The sequence below is a fragment of the Malurus melanocephalus genome, unplaced genomic scaffold (assembly GCF_030028575.1).
Source record: "Malurus melanocephalus ecotype Western Australia unplaced genomic scaffold, MMel_1.1 scaffold_48, whole genome shotgun sequence".
Taxonomy (NCBI): domain Eukaryota; kingdom Metazoa; phylum Chordata; class Aves; order Passeriformes; family Maluridae; genus Malurus; species Malurus melanocephalus.
The window spans coordinates 2,508,193-2,527,305 of record NW_026623280.1 but is presented as its reverse complement, the minus strand read 5'-3'; the positions used below and the strand labels follow the sequence as shown (position 1 = coordinate 2,527,305).

Sequence of the window (19,113 nt, the reverse complement as noted above, 5' to 3'; positions counted from 1 at the left end):
ACTGTATTGAAGCAAATCCTTTTGAGTTCAAAGTTGGTGATCTAGCTAGTAACAATATTTGGCCCTGTGTAAACTTCCAYCAAATAAAAACTGTGGACTAGGAACCAGTAAATTCTCATACCTGTATTRTATTGTACCTGCACACACTATTATCTGAAGTGGAGAATGATAGGAGTATAATGTTGATACTGTTACTGAGAAGACAGGACAATATGTATTTTGACATGGTGGACAACACCTTGGGGAAAACATTGGGGTAGGGCCAATTAGCAGAGACAAGTTATACCATCTGTCCTTAAAAATATTTGGAATTTATGGTTTTGGGATCTAGCAGTGATAACTTACCTTTTAGGAACTTATGATTCAGGGGAAAGAGGATGCTAAATGCAGCATGGCTTCTGACCTAGGTAAAGGGTCAGAGCAAGAAGTGGGAGACAGCCAGGTGTGACATCCAGGATGATAGTGGGGGTAGTGCTCATTGCTAAGCTGCTGAAGGCTGGGCAAGGAAAATAGATGAGTGATAGGAAAATAGATGAGTGATAGAAACTTGAATCTTTATGCTTTTTTTTTGTCTGAATTTAATGTTTGTATAGAACTTCTCTGATAAAATGACAATGAGTTGCTCAAAATGATTCCTTAAAATAGAGTCCATCAAAGGTTCCTGTCTTTAATCCTTCTTTTAAATGTTTCTTATTTTTCAGACACTCTACATATGGATTACCTGTCTGTGTATTTTTATGCCTTTTCGCCTACTGCAGTTTCTCTCTTGTTTACATTTTTAGCATAGAAATAAGCAAGAATTTGTCAGTCTCCATTGCCAGAATATACTCTCTTTTGTGTTGGGCAGTGCCACAGGTACTTTTTGTGTCTGGCTGTTACTTGTCTCTCAAGACAGTCAGTAAGGTACAACTGAGTGTCAACAATATGATAACACATAATATAMTATGCTGAATTGGAATGATAATCCCTCACAGCAAGGCTTGTATTTTACCTGTTAGTTTGCAATGTYTCTTATGAATGCCTGAAATAAATGGAGAAATATGCAAAGGCCAGTCTCTTCAGTGGCATAAAAAATAAAGACACAAAAGACAGAATGSTTGTGTTAAGGTCATATTGAAAAAGAAAACAAAGAAAAACAAACCAAACAACACAAACCCCTTTGAAGTTAGGGAATAATCTTTTGACGTCAGAAAACTCCAATGAGGGTTGCTTGAATASCGTGTAGGATTTTGACCTTTACAGTATAGGCAAATAAAGAACATCTAGTACTTGCATTGACTAYCCAGATCTGTGGCCAAAATATCTTCAAATGTTTCAGATTGGAAGGTGGCAACTCATTATATTTCAGGCTGACTTGGGACAGMAATTTGAGTTATTTTCCCTAATTGTGCGTGTTTTGTCTTTGTGGTGGAAGTAGCTTGAATCCAGCTTTCAGACTTGAGCCTAGCTTTTAACATGGGCTTAAAGCTGTATCACTCGACTTGGATAAAGTGCTAATATCTGAAGATCTGCTAGAGATCTTGGTAGTTTTGAAAAGCCGATGCATCACCTCTAAAATTGAGCAGTCAGAAATGAAGCCTGTAATTCATGAAGACTTTGCTGTCTGCAGTGTGAACAGGGACTTGTTTCATTTTTCATTTGGAACAAGTGCTGAMATTACTGCAGAATATTAGTATTTCTTATGTTTCTCCAATTAAGTCACTCTGAACTAATCATAGTGCATTTACCAATTCTTCACAATGTTAGCAACAATCTGTTAGTTGTTGTCTGGTATTTAAGTCTCTCGTGCCAAGGTTTCAATCTTTAAGGCTGAGAAAAAAATCTGTTTCTTTGAATAGCAATGAGAGACCCTGGTAAGCATTAAAAAAAGGTAGACAGGGTTCAGCACTAGTATTTCTAACAAAGTTTATCTTCTTGAGACTTATTCTGGGAGGAAAGGCTGAATTGTTTTCTAAACGGGTGTTTCTAGTGCTTGCAGAGAAAAAATAGTTTAAGGTGCAGAACCATTCTGAAATACTTGCTCTGCATCTGGCTTTTATTGAAAGTACCACTTTGAGCAGCTGCACTTTTCAGAGCTAAGTGAAGCTGCTTAAAATACTTGAGTGGTGTGAGATTCCCCGATAAGCCTTTTAACTCAGAGCTTTCAGGTGATGCCCCAGGATCTCCCGGTTACTGATGTCGGTAGCCAATATTCCTACGTTAAATTGCTGGGAGCACAGGTAACACACATTGAGCATCCTTCAGCTTCCGCATTTATCAGTGGAATTGCTTTACCTTGAACTACTGTACACAGCTGTAGGTAAACAGAGAAGAATGTGGTGAGAAAGTACACAGGAGAAGGATTTATACGAGGAAAAGTTGCGTCTGCTTTGTTCAATGAACAAAAGAAAATAACGCTTTGAAAGGCTGCGAGTATTAGCGCGTTATTATCACATCCTACTTTCTGCGGGTAAAAAAAAAAAAAAAAAAAAAGTTTAAAGGACAAAAAGAACTTTTCTGAGAGACAGAAATCCTCTCTCTACTATCTACGTATTTAGCATAGATGATGTGGTTTGTGTGCTACAAGTACCACGGCTATTTTGTCTGTCTGGCGCGTGATGCGTTTGCCAGATTAGAARCATTAGTGCCCTCTATTGTTCATCAGAGAACTGCAAATATTTTTACWGATTATGGTCCTTATTATCGTTCTTGCTATCAAACAGATTTTAACAAAACCCACGCACAATATAAAGGCAAACTTCTGTAAGCTAAACTGCTTCATCGAGGAGAGTGCATATGTTTGTTTCACTCTATCACCATTCTACTACAACTTTTTCTGCTTTATGAAATGTAATAAAATAAATTATWACCCCCACTAGGGGAAAATGTCTTGAAATACCTATAGAAATAGCAAATCTTTTTGTTCACATATTTGCTGACAAGTTCACTTCTTTCTATGAGCATTTTTTTAGTAGCAAAGATATTTTTAATCAACCCATTCTCGAGTGTCAGAAAGTGCTTTGAAATAAATATTGCCTATTTTTTCCCTCAAACTTACGTTTTATTTCAAGAAATTGGACTTTTATTATTTTTTCAGGTTASCAGAAATACAAAAGAGTGCAACTTTTCATCAGAACAACAGAAAAATAACGTGGCCAAGCTGCGGTTTGTTGGTTTTGTTTTTTTTTTTTACTACATTAAAGTGAACTGCAAGAATGACAACTTCATTCAAGCAGATCATTTGGAATTACATTAAACAGCTGCTATTAAACAGCTGACAACAAAGGAGACCATTTTGATCTCGACAGCAGAGAGATTCGAGCAGCATGCTCCCTCAGTGATGCTATGAAGAACACATTGTGCTCTTGTATACCAACACACAGTGTACTCCCCACTGTGCTTGTTGCCAAACACCGTTTTTTCAAATCACTTTGTATTCAGTCAGGGATCCGGGAAGTCCAAATCCAGCCAGACAAATGCAGAACAGCTTAGTTGAAGCAGCTTTAACAACAGGTGCCATCAGCACAGACTTGTCGAACCAGAGAGACAAGGCAAACAGCTATGGAGTGGTGGTCAATAGGGTGTGGATTTGCCCCACTGCACATGATGGCACCGGGTACTAAATAGCTTTGTTGTCACAGAGGCTGGTTTGTGGCACTCGGGTAAAGGGGAGGGAATGTGACAAGAAAAATACGTGGTCACTCCTTACAGACAGAGCCTGCGAGACTTTTATGCTCGCATTAATTTGTTCTTCTCAGTCGTGCCAGACTCCGAGTGGACCAGAATAAAATGAGCATACCTGTAAAGGGATAAATGCAATAAACGTAGGATTGATTTAAGAGGGTGCTTCCCATGCTTGAGATAGTTGACTGAAGGATGAGGAATRAAATAAGAGTGGAGATAATTGGATGGGTTCTTGTCTTACGCTGTCCTTGTCTTTCAGGGTACGAGAGGCATCCCTTCATTATATCATTGTAATCTGCCGTTGCTCCTAATGTGCCACGTGTGTCGCCCACAAAGTTGTGTTACCCCTTCCTAGTGTGGAGCTGTCCTGCACTTCCAGTGCCTTTTCAGCCATAACCTTGACCCACTCCTGCTGACCTTTTCCTGGAAGTGTTGATTATTTTCAAGTGGTAATTTTTTATCAGGTTTGTGATTTTTATTTTTTCAGGTGGTGTAACAGCAACAGAAAATAGGTTACAATACTTAATTGATTATTCTACTGTTTTCTTTAAGTGAGGATGGTGTGTAGTGGTCTCTGAATATGAAGGGACACAGCTGATCAGTGGATTAGATTTTATTTTATTACCTTCTAGCAAAAGAGGGAAAATCCAGCAAATTATTTGGTAATGTTCAGATTTTAATTTYAGTTTGAAATTTAATATTTACAGTTCTGGAGAAATATGAAACTTTAGCCTCYGAAGAAATATTGCAAGGCATTAAACTGATTTTTATGTTAGGCCCATAGTTTTAGTTTCATATCTGTATTTACATCAATAGCTCTTGTCACATTCACAGAAATTATGTGAAAGAAGATGTGAGAAGTTGTCAGATGTGGCTCTGCCAGTCATAGAACCATTTTTCAGGTTTGTTTTAAAGAATGCATAGTATTTGTAAGGATGGAAATTATAAGCTTTGCATTAGAATGTGCTTAGCKGGGCCAGAAACTGGATACTTCATCTTACTGTAAGAAAAATTCTGCTTTTGTTGTTGTTGTCACACTAATGATGGGTAAAACCAGGAAGGTGTCCTGGACAGAAGTGTTTAGAAATAAATTATTATGAGGAATGTCTGTCCTCTGTTTTTGTCACCCAGAATATAAAGTAGCTAATTGTGTTTGTGTTGGATATGWGCACTTCCACTGTAGAAGAAACTGAGTTTTAAGTTTAAATCGGACTGTAGTCATGCTGGACTAGGTATCTTGAATTAAAATATCCTTGTATGGAAACTTTTGTACTTCACTTTATGCAAAATAATTCAAGCTACRTCATCTATGAGTTGCCTCAATGGTCAATTCTTCCCCTTGTTTCATCATATCTGTAACTTGTGTTTGTTCGAAGAACTGTCGGACCTGAAAACCTTTGCCATATGTGTTATTTGTGAATTCTCATCAAGTTAACTCTCTCCTTGCTAGGTTATATTCTTGTGATGTTTATGGAATGAGTGTTGTCCTTACAAGTGCTGGTTCTTGGGTGGTAGTAGGTGAACCCGTCCTCTTTGGCTCAGCCTCAGGAGGGAGGCTGTGCCTCCTCCCTGCTCAAGACAGCAGAGGAGATGGGTGGAGTTTTGCTCTCAGAGGGTCACCTAGGTGTTTCTGATTTACTTCTGACTTCTTTTCTGCTGGGCCCAAGATATCTCTTTTTCTGAGCTGGATTATATTTAGTGAAACRCAAGTTTTTATTGGCATGAAAAGGAAAGGCTTACTGAAGTCAAGCATTAGCTATTCAGGTTTATACAAGTCTGCCTATATGTTATGTCCAGCACTGTGCAATACCTTGTACATTTCTTTTTAGCCAATAAGGAAAAATGCTGTAGAGATCACATTAAAACTTAAATAATAAGCAAATAAAAGAATCTTACAAGAGATCAGGCTGAAAATGTGTAAAGCAACCTTGTTTCTTTGTGTACTCTTGTGTTGGCTTTGAGTAATTTGTCTTTAGCTGATACATATTCTTCTCATCATATAGCTCAGTGTTAAGGAGCTGACACTCAATGGCAAGCCACAAGAAGGCTGAAAAGGCAGCATCATGAATAGTGAACTCTCTCTTGGTTTCCTTGACACCTGCATAGTGCATACTGCCAACCATGATAAATGGAGCAGAAATATAGACACTTACTAAAAAGATGGAGCAGAAGTTAAAGGCTGGAGTGAGAGACATAGAAAGATGTATGCTTGATCTCACTTGGAAAGAGAAACAAATGGGTAGGGGAGCAAGTGAAGTTGAATGACATCTTGAAGACAGGAAAGGACTGAGGCTSAAGTGGCAGGAGGCCAGCAAGAAGAGCAGATGGGAGGTGGGACAAGTTTATTACCRAAGAGGCCATTGGATGGTAACAGTGCACATACTGCTAGAGAAACAGATGAGGTGAGCTGATCATTTTTCTGAATTTTCTCTGAACGTGTCTCCTATTCAGATTCCTCATTTCTTGAACTTGGTATACTTTTTGGGAAACTTCCCTGGCAGATGGAAGAAAACTGTGCCATGTGACGCTCAAAAAAGCAATCAGAAAGGCAGCAGAGCAGGAGGGGGGAGTTGAGCTGTGTTCCAGAATATTTGAACTTGTGTTCCAGAATATTTTCGTAAGTGGGAAATATTGTGTTTGTAATTCTAAACTGTTGCCCCCCCTGGAAGAGCAAAGTAAACAGAGAAGCAYATTTTAACAAAGCTGAATTGGCCAGAGCAGTTCTTCCCTTACTACAGGGATACTTACAATGTTGTTTCGCTTGATAGTGGCCACTATTGTCTTAAAAATCTTGTGTAAAATTGACAGACGAGTGAGTCTGAGCTGATGCTGGGAAAAAAAAAAACAACAAACCAGCTGACCTTGTAAAAGCCCCAAAGAGCAGAAGAAATGATGTTTTGCCTGCAGGGCTCATTAATTAGTTGAATTTCTCATCTAATCCTTCTGGGTCAGCTGTGTTGCTTAGCCTGCTCCAGAAGGGACAGGCTTGTAGAAACCATCATGACAGGTATCTCCAAGATGCAATATGCAGGCATAACCTATGTATGCATCCAGTGAGGTATGTTCTACAACTTCTGTCCTTGAATGTTAATGAGGGGGTAGAAGTGAGGTGTTAGTTTCATTTGGATAGTTACAGCAAGCCTTTTAGATTACCTGAGGTTAAAATAAACATTGGACCAATCTGCGAAAAAAATGTTTTCCTTTCCTTCTTCTTAACTACTCAGGTACAGCATCTGTCTCCTATCTCTACTAATTGTCCTAATAAATCGACAAAAACAAGTAGTTCCAACAATGTAGTAGTGTGTAATATCCCATACCCCAATACTCTGACACTACAGTCTAGAAAAGTGTTTTAAAATATTGATATATTGATAGCAATTACTTAATTCTGTTCCATTTTTTTTTTATTATGGCAAGTGTAARGACTAAATTTTGCTCTGCACTGCACCACATGCACATGTCTTGTATGAAGTGTGCTCACACTGCATAGTTGAAGGTAAAAGTGATCTGTCACCTTGGCATTGTTTGAGGGATCTGCAGTGCTTTAGGAGGTGTGATTCCAGGGCAATGATGGTTTCATGCCTTCTGGCAATAAAGCCATTCTTGGTGCTAAGGATAATAAAAGTTGGCTGTTCCTTTACGACYACTTGAGGAGGCAGAACGTACTCCAGCCCCTTGCTCCAGCTCAGGCAAAGGCATCAACCACAGAAGCCTTCAGTATTAGCAAAGTTTAAAACAATGGGTTGCTTTAAGGAGCTTTGGGTTTCCTCTGAATCTGAGTAAGTGCTCTGTGTTCCTCACMGTCTCTGTGCTTAACGGCCTTGTTTTTGGCAATAATAATATCATTTTGTGTTAACGTGATGATATTCATGCCTGTAAATCTTCCAAACTGTGTGAGTGAGAAAAAGATAGAGAATCACTACTCATCGCAACACCTCTAGGGAGAAATTCTACATTTGTTCAACAGCAAAGAATAAACTTACCTGGAAGTTCAGGACAATTAAAGTATAAGCTAGCAGCTTAAAATTCAGTATGCCATGGAAAAGGTATGTTGTGCTTTAGTATATACTAATTGGSACAAAAAGAGGGACAGCCTCCCACCTCCCTCTTCGTTCTTGCTACCCCAGATTACTTCTGCGTATACAAATAATAACTATATGGATAACTTGCTCCACAATGAAGTTTCTCACACTCGAGATTGAGTGCACAGGCCTGTTTTGTTACCCTGAGTATTTGAGAGCGAGAAAGAGAAGGCCAAGGAGACAGATATAATGTATATGTGCATATATATAYAYAYATATATATAATCACATAAAGCCAGACTAAAGCCAAAGTGTCTACAGAACCGTGTCACTGTAATTTTTTTCCTTGCTGTTCAAAGCCCTAGCCTGTATTATAGCTGGCTTAAGTCCTGTCATAACACAAGTTTGATCTGGAGGTTTCAGCTTGTGCAGGTTTTTTCGTGTAAYTTCTAACTTTTAAATCAGACGATATTAATTTTGAAGGAATTAGCCGGAAATTTCCTCGTAGTGCAATGAAATGGCATGAGTTAGCCAGCCTAGCAGCTAAAGGTTTTCTAATGAAAACTAGGGTGATATGAAATTTCCCTGACAAAAGGATCTGTAGGTTTCATCTGCTGTTTTAAATACCAGCCTAAAAGGGACGGCGGGAGTCACAAATGGTTGACTAGATATTATCTACTTTTACATTCCAGGGACACTCCTTTACGCTCCAAACAAAGCCGGAAAATCTGGAGGGTTCGGACTATTTTCTTCCTGGAGAGTGGCAAGCTCCTTAAAAGTCTCGATGGCTTTTTCKTGTATTTTATTGTTATTCTCTTAACCGGCTCCTTTTCGGATGCCATGCGAGGGTGTCAGGCGGTGGCGTGGCCAGGTGTTTGTGTGACCGCCATCCCCCCAGGGCCGGGGGCGGTGGGGGGGGGACACCAGGAGGTGTTGAGTGCTGAATGTTAAGCTCGTTCCTTTGTATGGCTTAGAAATCTCTGTTGTCCGGAATTGTACAGATAAGGCAGACCCATTTGCTTCATTGTCAGGCAATGTAGCTGAATAGAAATGCAAATGTGACATAAGGGGACTGCGCTGGGGAGGCGTTTGCTGTTACCTCCTCTAACAGTACTCCTGGCTGTTGGAAAATTCCTGCAGAATCCAAGGGGTGTGTGTGGGGGGGTATTTTATATATATATATATATATATGTATATTTAATAATTACCTACAGGTTTTAGAGAAGATTTTCCTAAAGAAAATGCCTCTCCCTTGTAGATGCTTTTATTTTTATGCAGTGGAACGGCTCGGTTTTAACTCCCTTATCAAGAGCTGCATGCACTGCCCAGACTAAATTGGGAGCATCTCCACACTGTTTGACAAATAGATTTTTTGTAAACTGATTTAGCCTTTTCATTGTTTGCATTTCATTATATAGCAGACTTCATGTCACAAAATCGGTATTCATTCAAAATAGAGAATTTAGAGATAGGACTGTAGCCAGATAAAAAAATATTGCACAGCTCAGGTCTATTAACCATAGAATAATAGCAAGTCAGTGATCCAAGGGGTAGTTCTTCTGCAGGGAAGGGCTAACATAACTGAGGTCAGGAGTCAGACCTCAGGACTTCAAATGTGGCTGTCACCAGATTTACAAGTAAATCTACTGGGAAAACAGGGAAAATGAAGGGACCTTGCAGGATGCAGAGAGAGAAAGGCAGCCCAGCTCTTTCATCTTAAATCTCAGGCTTCTCAGTGGATGAAGAATAAAAATCTGATTTGCTTAAGTGCTTCACTTTATTCAAAAACTCCGAGTTGCATTTCCAAAGCATGATTCAAGGATCTGACTCAATCAGGTTTAGAAAATTTATTCAGAAAAAATAACATTAAAAGAGAGATGATTGTTGTTTTTCTGCCAAATTCGTTATTGAATAAAAGACTGTTAGCATTTTGAAAATATGAACACTAAATGCAAACAGTGCTAAAGAGTACAGATATGGCCTTTAATGACACTGGAGAAGTTTATATTAATGCTTTGGGAACAGATAATCTGAAGTTGGAATAAACGGGTCAGTAAGAAGACTGAGTTGCAACTTTTTTCCTTTTGATATTTTATTTCTAAAAGCCTTTCCAATTTTTAAAGCCTATTGTTTCCTTGACAATATTAGAGAAATTCTTATCTGTCTCTTAACAGTCACACTGTAATGGYTGCCTGCAGAAATTGCTTTAGATTTTCTGGCTATAACAGCTCCCTGGCATTATCCTCCTGCTTATAAACTGCAGCTCCTTTGGACAGAGTCCTGAAAGGGTTCAAGGCAGGTAACAGCAAGGGTGTTCCCCAGGAAATCAGTATTTTAKTGGGTWGAATTGTTTGAACTCAGGCTCAGATAAGTTGTAGCCATGTTATTCTGGGTTACCTGGTCAGAAAAGATACTGCATTATGGCACTGGTATTAGATCTGTTTGCTAGCTGCACAAAAATGGATGTACCTTCAGGAATTAGGCAATCAGGAATCTGTTATACGGTGTTAAAGCATTGTAAGTAACGAGGAATCTGTTCTGCAATGCTAAAATATTGAGTGGGGGTGTGTGCTACTCAAGTCAACATGCATTTGTTTGAGAAAAGAATGTAAAATCTGGCTGTCACCTGGAAGCTCTATGAGCTTGGAGGGACAAAATAAAGTGTCTTCTAACTAGAATGAAAGATGGAGATTTTCACTTCTGTACACTTGTGTTGGTTCAGTTTACTTTCTTGCCACCTACTTTTTGTATGGGAAGAGGTGTAGATAATCAAGAGTGTAGAATATAATACATTTACCAGTGGTTTTTGTAGGTGTAGGCACACACACAGACACATCTGCAGTAATTGAACCAAATTGTTTGTGATACAAGTGTCACAAGTGCAGTAAGTCTAAAGGCTGTACTTTCTGGATCAATTCACACCATGAGTGACTGCTTTAGCAACAAAATATTGACTGGAACTGCATAAAAGTCAYATTGCTATTTTACTGCTTTATTCAGTATAATCTGAATAAAATAATTCTTACTTTTCTTATCTGTGAAAGACAGAAATTTATGTCATAGGCAAGTTAAGCTCAATTTCTGGAAATTTAACACCTGAACTGGGGGCAGAGCTGATGCGAGGCAAAAACAACTTAATATGAAAACTTAAGTTTGCACATTTCTTAAAAAGTAAGACATAAATTCAAATTTGCAAGTAAATGATTAAGCTGTAAGAGCATGTGCATAGCATTTACACCTTAACCATTATACATGGGGCTAAATCTATTGATTTGAGATTGAATAATTGAACAGGGCTAACTGCCTGGTCAATAGAAGTGAAGCTGCTGTAAGACAGAAACAGAGTTGATAATAGAAGGCTTCAGCTGAAGAAGGATGTCATTATGATTATATGCTGTCATTTGATCATACTTCACTAATAAAGCAGAAAAAAATGTTTTCATTGTAATAATGTAATGTAAAACAGGTATTTTTGTTAAAGTGTGACTCTTATGTATTGTAATAATGGTGTTAATGCTCCCTTAAGTGTACAAGTCTATAGGGGATAGCAGGATTGCTGTGCTTGTGTTGGTGTGTACTGGCATCTTCTTGGTGGGTGTACYAGACCTCCTGCCCCCAACTAAGGGGAAAGGAGTATAACAGTGGTCAACAGCATCTCAGTGCACCCTGACACCTCAGGTCTTGGACTTACAGGGGGCTGGAGCTGGAGGACTGGGAAAAGAGCAGTTGGTGGTGAATTCTATTTTGCTTTCAAACTCGTGAAACCACACAGTTACCATTTGTGAGCTGTATATCCATAATAACCTTTCTTTTAAGTCTCTTCATGTGAATGGCTGGGAGAAGTACAAGGAGTTCTTAATGTCTTCCAGTGCACACAAGTGTGTGTCCAAGAAATCATGTAACCTGTGGTCTAACTATGCTTCTAAACAAAGTTTACATTATTAAGGGCTCAGTCATCTGATACAGGCTTTAAAAAACCACACATATACTGAAAGAAAAATCAGAATTCTGTTACTACGGGGACAGAGTTCAGAGGCCTTCATGGAAGCCTCTACCTACCTTAGATCTGGGTGTCTGGAGATGAGATAAGGGTAGCTATTACTTTATGGGGAGGGAGGATTTGTTTACTCTTGAGCATCCGAACTCAGCCTTTGTTACCAGTGGTTTCTGAGCTGTTAATTTCCCATGGTGAACGCTCTTTTCACCAGCACAATCAGGTTATCCTGAGCTGAGGACGTTTCACTAGTCTCATTTGTCTCCAGTATTAATTCTGTGCCAAATTCTTGCTTCCCAGGTCAGTGAAAGGGTAAAACATAGAGAATCTGACCTCGATCTTGGAGAGAACAGTTATATGCTTCTTTTTTATATTGAATTGTTACTTAATAGTTATGAATAGCAGGACAACCATATAGGAAGTCCCTACCTGACAAACAGATTGGGGTTTTGTGATTTTTTAGTAGTCAAAATAGACACTTTCCTGAGGTTGGTATTTATGGTAGCTAAACTGTGTTTAATTTAGTGTTCCTTGCACCTTTAAAAAGTGCAGCCCCTTTAATCTATTGTTCTAAAAAGCATGCATTAGATGTCAGACAACATGAAGACAGCATGTAGAGATAACCCTGATGTAAGTGATGGTTCCAGTCATCTAGTGTATGGATAAAAGATTTCCAAGGCTATGCTACTTGGCAGTTCAACATGATCTAGCTGTTTGTTAATCAGAGAACATGAGAAGAACAAAGGAGGGAGAACAAAAATGTTGACAAAAGTGTTGTGTAGCTAGAAGATGTACAGTGGGACAAGTAACACGGGGTTAGGATTGGATAAAGCAGTCATGGAAACAATGAGCCATAAGAGGGCAAAATTTGTTTCACTTTGTTTCATGTGACTTGAGTTTGTTGGTAAAGGGGATAACRTTTTGTATTCAGGCAGAGAACATGTTCTGTAAATCTCTTCAGTTACCCGTTCCCTGGGTGTCGCAATAGATTAAGTCGCTGTGTGATGATATGACACCGCCATCACTCGTCTTCCTGGGATATTGCTGGAGGCAACAACAAACCTGTGTCTTTGGCACATGTGAAGGAATTTAGTGCTTGAGGGGTTAAATTACACAGGCTCCCCTGTGGATCAGCTTATGCTTGGACAGTAATAATAGCAATAACATTAATAATAAAAATGCCAGAGCGAAGGGAGTGGAGGGGGAGCAGGGGGAGAAAAAGGCAGAAGAGTGATGGAAGATGGGCTGGGACAGTCGGGGGTGGGGGAAGGCAGGCTGGAGGATGCGTTTTGTACAGCAGGTGTCCCAGCTCCACGTCAGATGTCGTAGGAGCCTCTGCGACRTGGACATGCACAAATAGATGTTACAAAAGCTTTGAGGATGGTTGGTGGCTCTGTGCGTGTCTGCGCTCTCGCTTCAAGCCATGATATCCTAGGGCAGTGTAACAAGCAATTCATGTCAGCTCACAGTAAAGATTATTGGTGTTTTCACTGGGGAAATATTTRTGCTCCATCTTCTTCTTCTATTTTTAGCGCTTTGAGCTTGCAGTCAGGTAGAAGGGCAGGTGGGGGAGTGGGAAGAGACCCAGTGAGGGATGCGTCTCATCCCTCAATTAGATGGAGCTAAACCCCTAATCTTGCTTAGGAATAGCTGCTGATGCTAAGTTTTCTTCTTTCTCTTCTGGTTTAGTGGGATATTACATTTCACTGCAGTATAGGTGATAGAATGGGATGTCTACGGGAATGTTTTGGTTCTAACAGAAAACATAAATGCATTTTAAGGAAGATATTTTTACATAGGTGAGGCCTTAAAAAAAACAACCCACCAAAAGGTACTATAAGTGTGGAATAAATCGTTGGCGGTTTTTGTTGTTGGTTTTTTGTTTTTTTTTTTTTTTTTTTTTTTTTTTTTTTTTTTTTTTTTTTTTTTTTTTTTTTTTTTTTTTTATTTCTGGATAGAAAAGTCATCACAGTAAAAGACAGCAATTTATGGCATTGCTGGGGAAAAAACACCCCCCAAACAAAACAACAAACAAAATGAGAAATCTGAATTTGTTCTCTTTCAGATTTGTTGTTTATCATAATAATCCTTCTAGTGAAAAGGGCTAATTTACTCTTTCTATAGGAATATTTTAAGTGTGATTATCATAATATCACAGCTGCTGAAAAGGTCTAAAATAGGGCATTGACCTTGAACGTGTTCCTGCGTTTAGTATGTGGTGCTTAACATTCAAGAAACAATACAACTGCAACTCATTTATTAATGTATAATCTCAAAATGTTAACTCTTGCTCTGTAAATACATGCCACAAGGATTGTAGAAAGCTTGCAGTATCCCATGAAGTACATGTGGTATTTTATCAGTGTAAATATGTATAAGATTTTCAAGATTTCTGCTGGGAATACTCCATAACTAAAGTAAGTTTTCCCTTTGGTACTGCACTAGTTTATGATTTAATTTTTACTGACATTCCACCAGTCATATTATTAGCTTCACAAAATGAAAGTGAAATAATCCTGTATTAATTAAACAGAGCAACYGAATTCCCTCAGTCATCTTATCCTTGGCTGTCTGAGACAGTAATGCACTTCAGTTTCTCTGAAGAAACTTACACTAAAAAAAGAGCTTGGGGTAATAGTGAGATATCCATATTGAAGTGTGTGCCTGAATTATCTTTAGGGAGGAGACCTTTTTTGGTGGGTGACAGGCAATGTGCGTGCGGCTCTCTTTTTCTGTTTTCTTTTTCTTTTTTTCTTTTCTTTCATTTTGTCAGAGGCTTTGGAAAAGGTGTTTCGCCAAGAGAATAATATTCATTTATAGCAGTGTGAACAGATTCTATTCTGTACCAGAGAAAGCAGTCATTTAAATACCCATACCCATGCCCTTGAAAATAAAACAAGGAGAAAATATGGAGTATTTATTTGAGACCAGATAAATTGAATGTAGTTCAGTAACRTGGTAAGGCAATTGCTGTTATTTCACAGAGGCATTTTTTATATGCTGGAACTGAGTGTAGCAGCAAAAACTAAAAGCCCTGCTCTGTGTATTTGTGAACACACCRTGGAAAATTTCTAAGGAGCATCCAGAAATTGTGTTGTGTGAGCTTTTTTGCCTAAGATCAAAACAAAGAGTAATTAATGCTAAATAGAGATTGAAGTAGCAGATGGCTTTTAAGTAATAACTTGATACAGTTTGTCCAACTACGYACAAACAGGTGAGCAGAATTTGGAACTTTTGAGGCATTGTTTTTTTTAACTCATTAGCAGCATATCCACTGTACTTCCAGTGAAGAACACAAAAGAGGAGTAGATGGTGTCAATACTGTTCTAGTGTTAATCTCACTGTAGCATAGTGAGATCACATCTGAGTTGWGTTTCTTTAATGAGTGATTGTGAATAATGAGAAGATCACATATTTGATGGCACTTCAGTATTTATTTCAAACTCTTAGCAAGACTTTGAATAAGGTTTCATGGTGTATTGCGAATTTTTATCTAAAGTATGCTCGTTCCCAAATAAATCCTCAGCAGCTACCAGACTTTCATATTCTTACTGCATCCCTGCTGGCTTGTTGCTCCTTTTGGTAAATACACATTTGACACAATGCACTGTGAGGCTTCTGTGAAGTGCCACTGCACCTTACTTCGGTTGCCTTGAGGTGGTTGTATGTGAAGAATCTGGCTCTTCTGATGCCTTGAAATGTCTATAGTATTTAGATGTGAGGATGCTTAAAGATGTACTGTTTGTCACACAGGAAAAATTAGATGCATGGACAGACATGGAAATGTAGGTGCTGCTCAGCAATGCCTCTTCACTGGTACAGGCAGTCCTGATGATTTTTTTCCCTTCCCCTCTTGATTCCATTACCACTGTTTTGTATAGACTCCTTGTGGTAAGATTTTGCACTGTACATTTTGATAAGTTATTGCAGATGTGTGTTTGCATGCATGTTCTTTGTGTATTCCCTGATAAAATTCAGTATGCTGATACCCAGATTGCTTCCCCCCCCACTACTGCTTTTATATTTTTCTACAGAAGAGCTTAAAATGACGCTACAGTTAGCCCCAGTTTATTTAATGCTGTAATCTCTTTCTCATCTTTTTTTCCCACTTTCCCCAAACTGATCTGTAACTGTGAAACCCAAGTTCAAGAATGTGGTTGGAATGCCAGGCCCCAGTCTGGTGGAGGTGACACTTTCAGTCCCTGGGGGAAGAAGCCAACTGCTTTGTTTATCAACATGCTAAGTACAGCACAGTATTTCTGGTTCTCCAAGAGGCAGCACTGACAGGGCAAAGCGCCGCTTGCTCGGATAAAAGATGCTTCATAGAAAACTAGTGATGGYTYACAGGGGRAGAGGAAAAATGCATTATTCGGGGRTATAGAGGAGGGTGGGGGGCAACAAGCTCACAAGGTAGTGGAAACTGTGTGAGCGTGCAGAGGAGGGCTCACAGGAACACAGACCATGACAGAAGGAGAGACCATGGTGTTTCAGTCCCTGAATATAAAATCTTAGGAGATAATGAACAAAAGTAGGAATGAAACTAACCRATGCTTTGGTAAGTTTCAAAATGGATTAGCTGTCAGATTTTTAGGAGGGTGTATTCAAAGGAATGTAATAAAGAAAAGTGACCATATCAAATCACACATGCAAAGGGATTAATTTACGGGTGATTTTTATATAAGAAAAATACATACACATGCATTCTAAGTATTTTTGAATTAAAAATACTGAAAAATAGCCATTTTGGGTATAAATCTATAAACAGACTTACTCATATACTTATAAATCTATACACAGAGATACTCAGTACAAAAATATGTTTCCATGTTTTGCCCATGTGCATATGTGAATCAGTTTGTAGGACTTGYATTTTGAGTTATATAGTCATACAGATAATGATACATAAAGATATCATATTCAAGTTCTGATTTGATTCCAAAATATATGTTTATCAAATTGTTACTTAAAGAGAATGTTCTAATACAGTAACATGATTTAATACCTCTCATTTTAAAATTTGGTAAAAACTGATTTTTTTTTTTTGTCCCTGATGTTTCTACAGAGTACTTAAATTTTTCTCTACATTTCAGAGCTTTTTAATTCACTCCTCACAAGCAAATTTACATCTTAATTACAGAGTTCACATTTAACAATATAGACAGCATAATGCTACTGGTAATTAAGATTTTACTACCTGCTTTTATACAGTAGTCTGAGCTGTAGTTTTGCTGTGTGAGTTCTGGTTCCTAAAATTGCAAGTATTTATACCAGGTTTGTAGGAAGCAGGCCCAGTCTTCACAAAAGGTTAAATACAGCACACTGGAATCTCTTTGCTGTAAACATAYACAGAGATGTCTATTGAACCTATATCTTTTGGAATTTGGTTGTGTTGCTGTATGTTTTTGGTAAAATGCTGTGAAACAGATCAGGAGAGGGCATTTGTGTTTCCATTTGTGAATGGTATTACTGCATTCTGAGTGTTWKCGATGAYTTGTTTTGATCATTTGCATCATGTTAGAWTTTACAGGAGTTGCRKTGCATTCTAAGAAATTATTGTCTTTCCTGTGTTGGTTTGTTTCTTTTTCTGTAWAGAAACAGCCTGCATCTGTTTTCACTGGTAGGGGTAGAAATGCTTCGAACTTGGAAAATATGTAATGGTGCCTTAGTTGTAATATTAAGTAAAGGTARTAGCTTTTGAGAAAAAAAAAATCATCCCATACTCATTACTAATCCTTTCAAAATGGGATATGGGCATGTGTTTCAGTACTAACAGTGTCCCTAATGTCCGTAAATTTGAGTATGGTCATTGTGTTGGAACAAGTTTAATCAGGAATATTTCATATGACCGAGTACAACTCTGAGCTGGCTGTAAGCAGTGTTTYGCTGCAACCGGGCTTGGTGATGTTTATACAGGCATGCCTACKGGGCTATGTGTTTATTGCCCGTTTAGTTCAGCAAAACTTACTTTACAAAAAAAAMCCCAAACCCCCAAACGCTGTAGAGGTCTAGGCACCCTCCCAGATTCACTAATGCAGAGCTACTCCAGTGCAGCCCTTATCTCATTAAAATGAGGCAGGCTCAGTTGGTCCACTCTAATCCCTGCACACTAACAGAGAAAATTGATCAGTTCTGGATCTTTTCTTTCTCTTTCTTATTTCGAAAGATACACGTCTAAACATCCAAATACTTCCACAAGGGTTATATGCCTTATATATATATATATATAGCTATATATAGATACACACCCCCATGTTACGATGTAGCTATAACGTGTATAGGAACACAAGGTACCTGTATTCGCTCCCAATTGCACCCATTATGTTAAGACGTGGATTTGAGCGCTCGTTTTATTAGGAATACATTTTTTTTTACTAAGTAGGAAAAAAAAAGCTTCTAATTTTCAAATAGGAAAATATATATCTCTATATTAACTAGTCGTATAATTTTTATATGTTTTTAGGTATAATATCATATATACATAATCAATTCCAGCCCGCTCCCCCTCCCCTTTCCCCCCAAAAGCAACTCGCACGACAATGAAAAGTTGAGTTACCCAGAGGCTTCGGCAGGCTGCGCTTGGCGTTATAATTATTTGTTTTTCCCCGGCGCCGAGCAGTTCCAAAGGTTAGGGAAGCGGCGTTCAGGAGAGCGCGCCGGGAGCCGAGCCCGGCTGCCGCCACTGCGAAACGCCGCGACCGGCGGCGGCAGCGCAAACTTCATCCTCTACCTTTGCGCGCAATCCTTAACCGGGAGCCTGCCAAGGTACCTGCCGAAGTTGGGGCCGGGCGGGGAAGGGAAGGGAAGGCGGCCGGGAGGGAGGGAAGGAGCGGAGCGGAGCGGAGCGGGCTGTGCCCCGCCGCTCGGTCCGGCGGCGCGGACACGTCCACAGGCTCTGCCCCGGCCGCCGCCGCCGCCTCAGGCCGCTCCCCCGTCCCCACCCTCTACCTGCCGCGCGCCCCGCGCGCCGGGCCGCCCCGGCGCCCCTGGCGCCTGATTGGCCGCGGCCCCACCAATCGGCCGTCCCCCCGGGCCGGGGGGATGCATATGTACAGCCCTGCTGCATATTCATGAGCTCCGCGCGGGGCTTTAAGTCCTTGATTAGGCGCGCGGGCGAGCTTTTGGTCCCCGCCCGCCGCCGTCGCCGCCGCCGAGCCCGGGGAGCGCCCGTGCCAAGTGCGCGGCGCTCGGCCACGGAAACTTTGCTTTCACCGCGGGGGCGCACGGAGGATGGTCGCCGGGCGCACATGGATTCGGTAGAACTTTGCCTGCCGGAGCCGCTCTCCCTGCACTACGAGGAAGAGTAGGTACCGCTCCCCGCCCCCACCCCACCGCCGCACGCCGCCTGCCCCAAAACATGACAGGCGCCTAAGACGCCGCTGCAGGTAACGCTGCGCCGCGGCCGCGGGCGGGAGCCGGCCCGGGGCGTTGCGCGGC

General features: G+C 40.0%; 1 protein-coding gene across 16 annotated transcripts in view; it reads left to right on the top strand.

Moving 5' to 3' along the window:
• Positions 1-19,113, top strand: part of ESRRG (estrogen related receptor gamma) — a 448,915-nt gene that overhangs the window by 271,166 nt on the left and 158,636 nt on the right. The window contains exon 1 of one of the 16 annotated variants that reach the window (XM_057365140.1): positions 18,835-18,979. The exons of the other annotated variants lie outside the window; for them this stretch is intronic. Coding sequence (XP_057221123.1) covers positions 18,924-18,979 — 56 coding nt within the window. The 5' untranslated portion in view covers positions 18,835-18,923. Of the gene's footprint in view, positions 1-18,834; positions 18,980-19,113 lie in introns of those variants that run through there. 16 annotated transcript variants of the gene reach the window in all.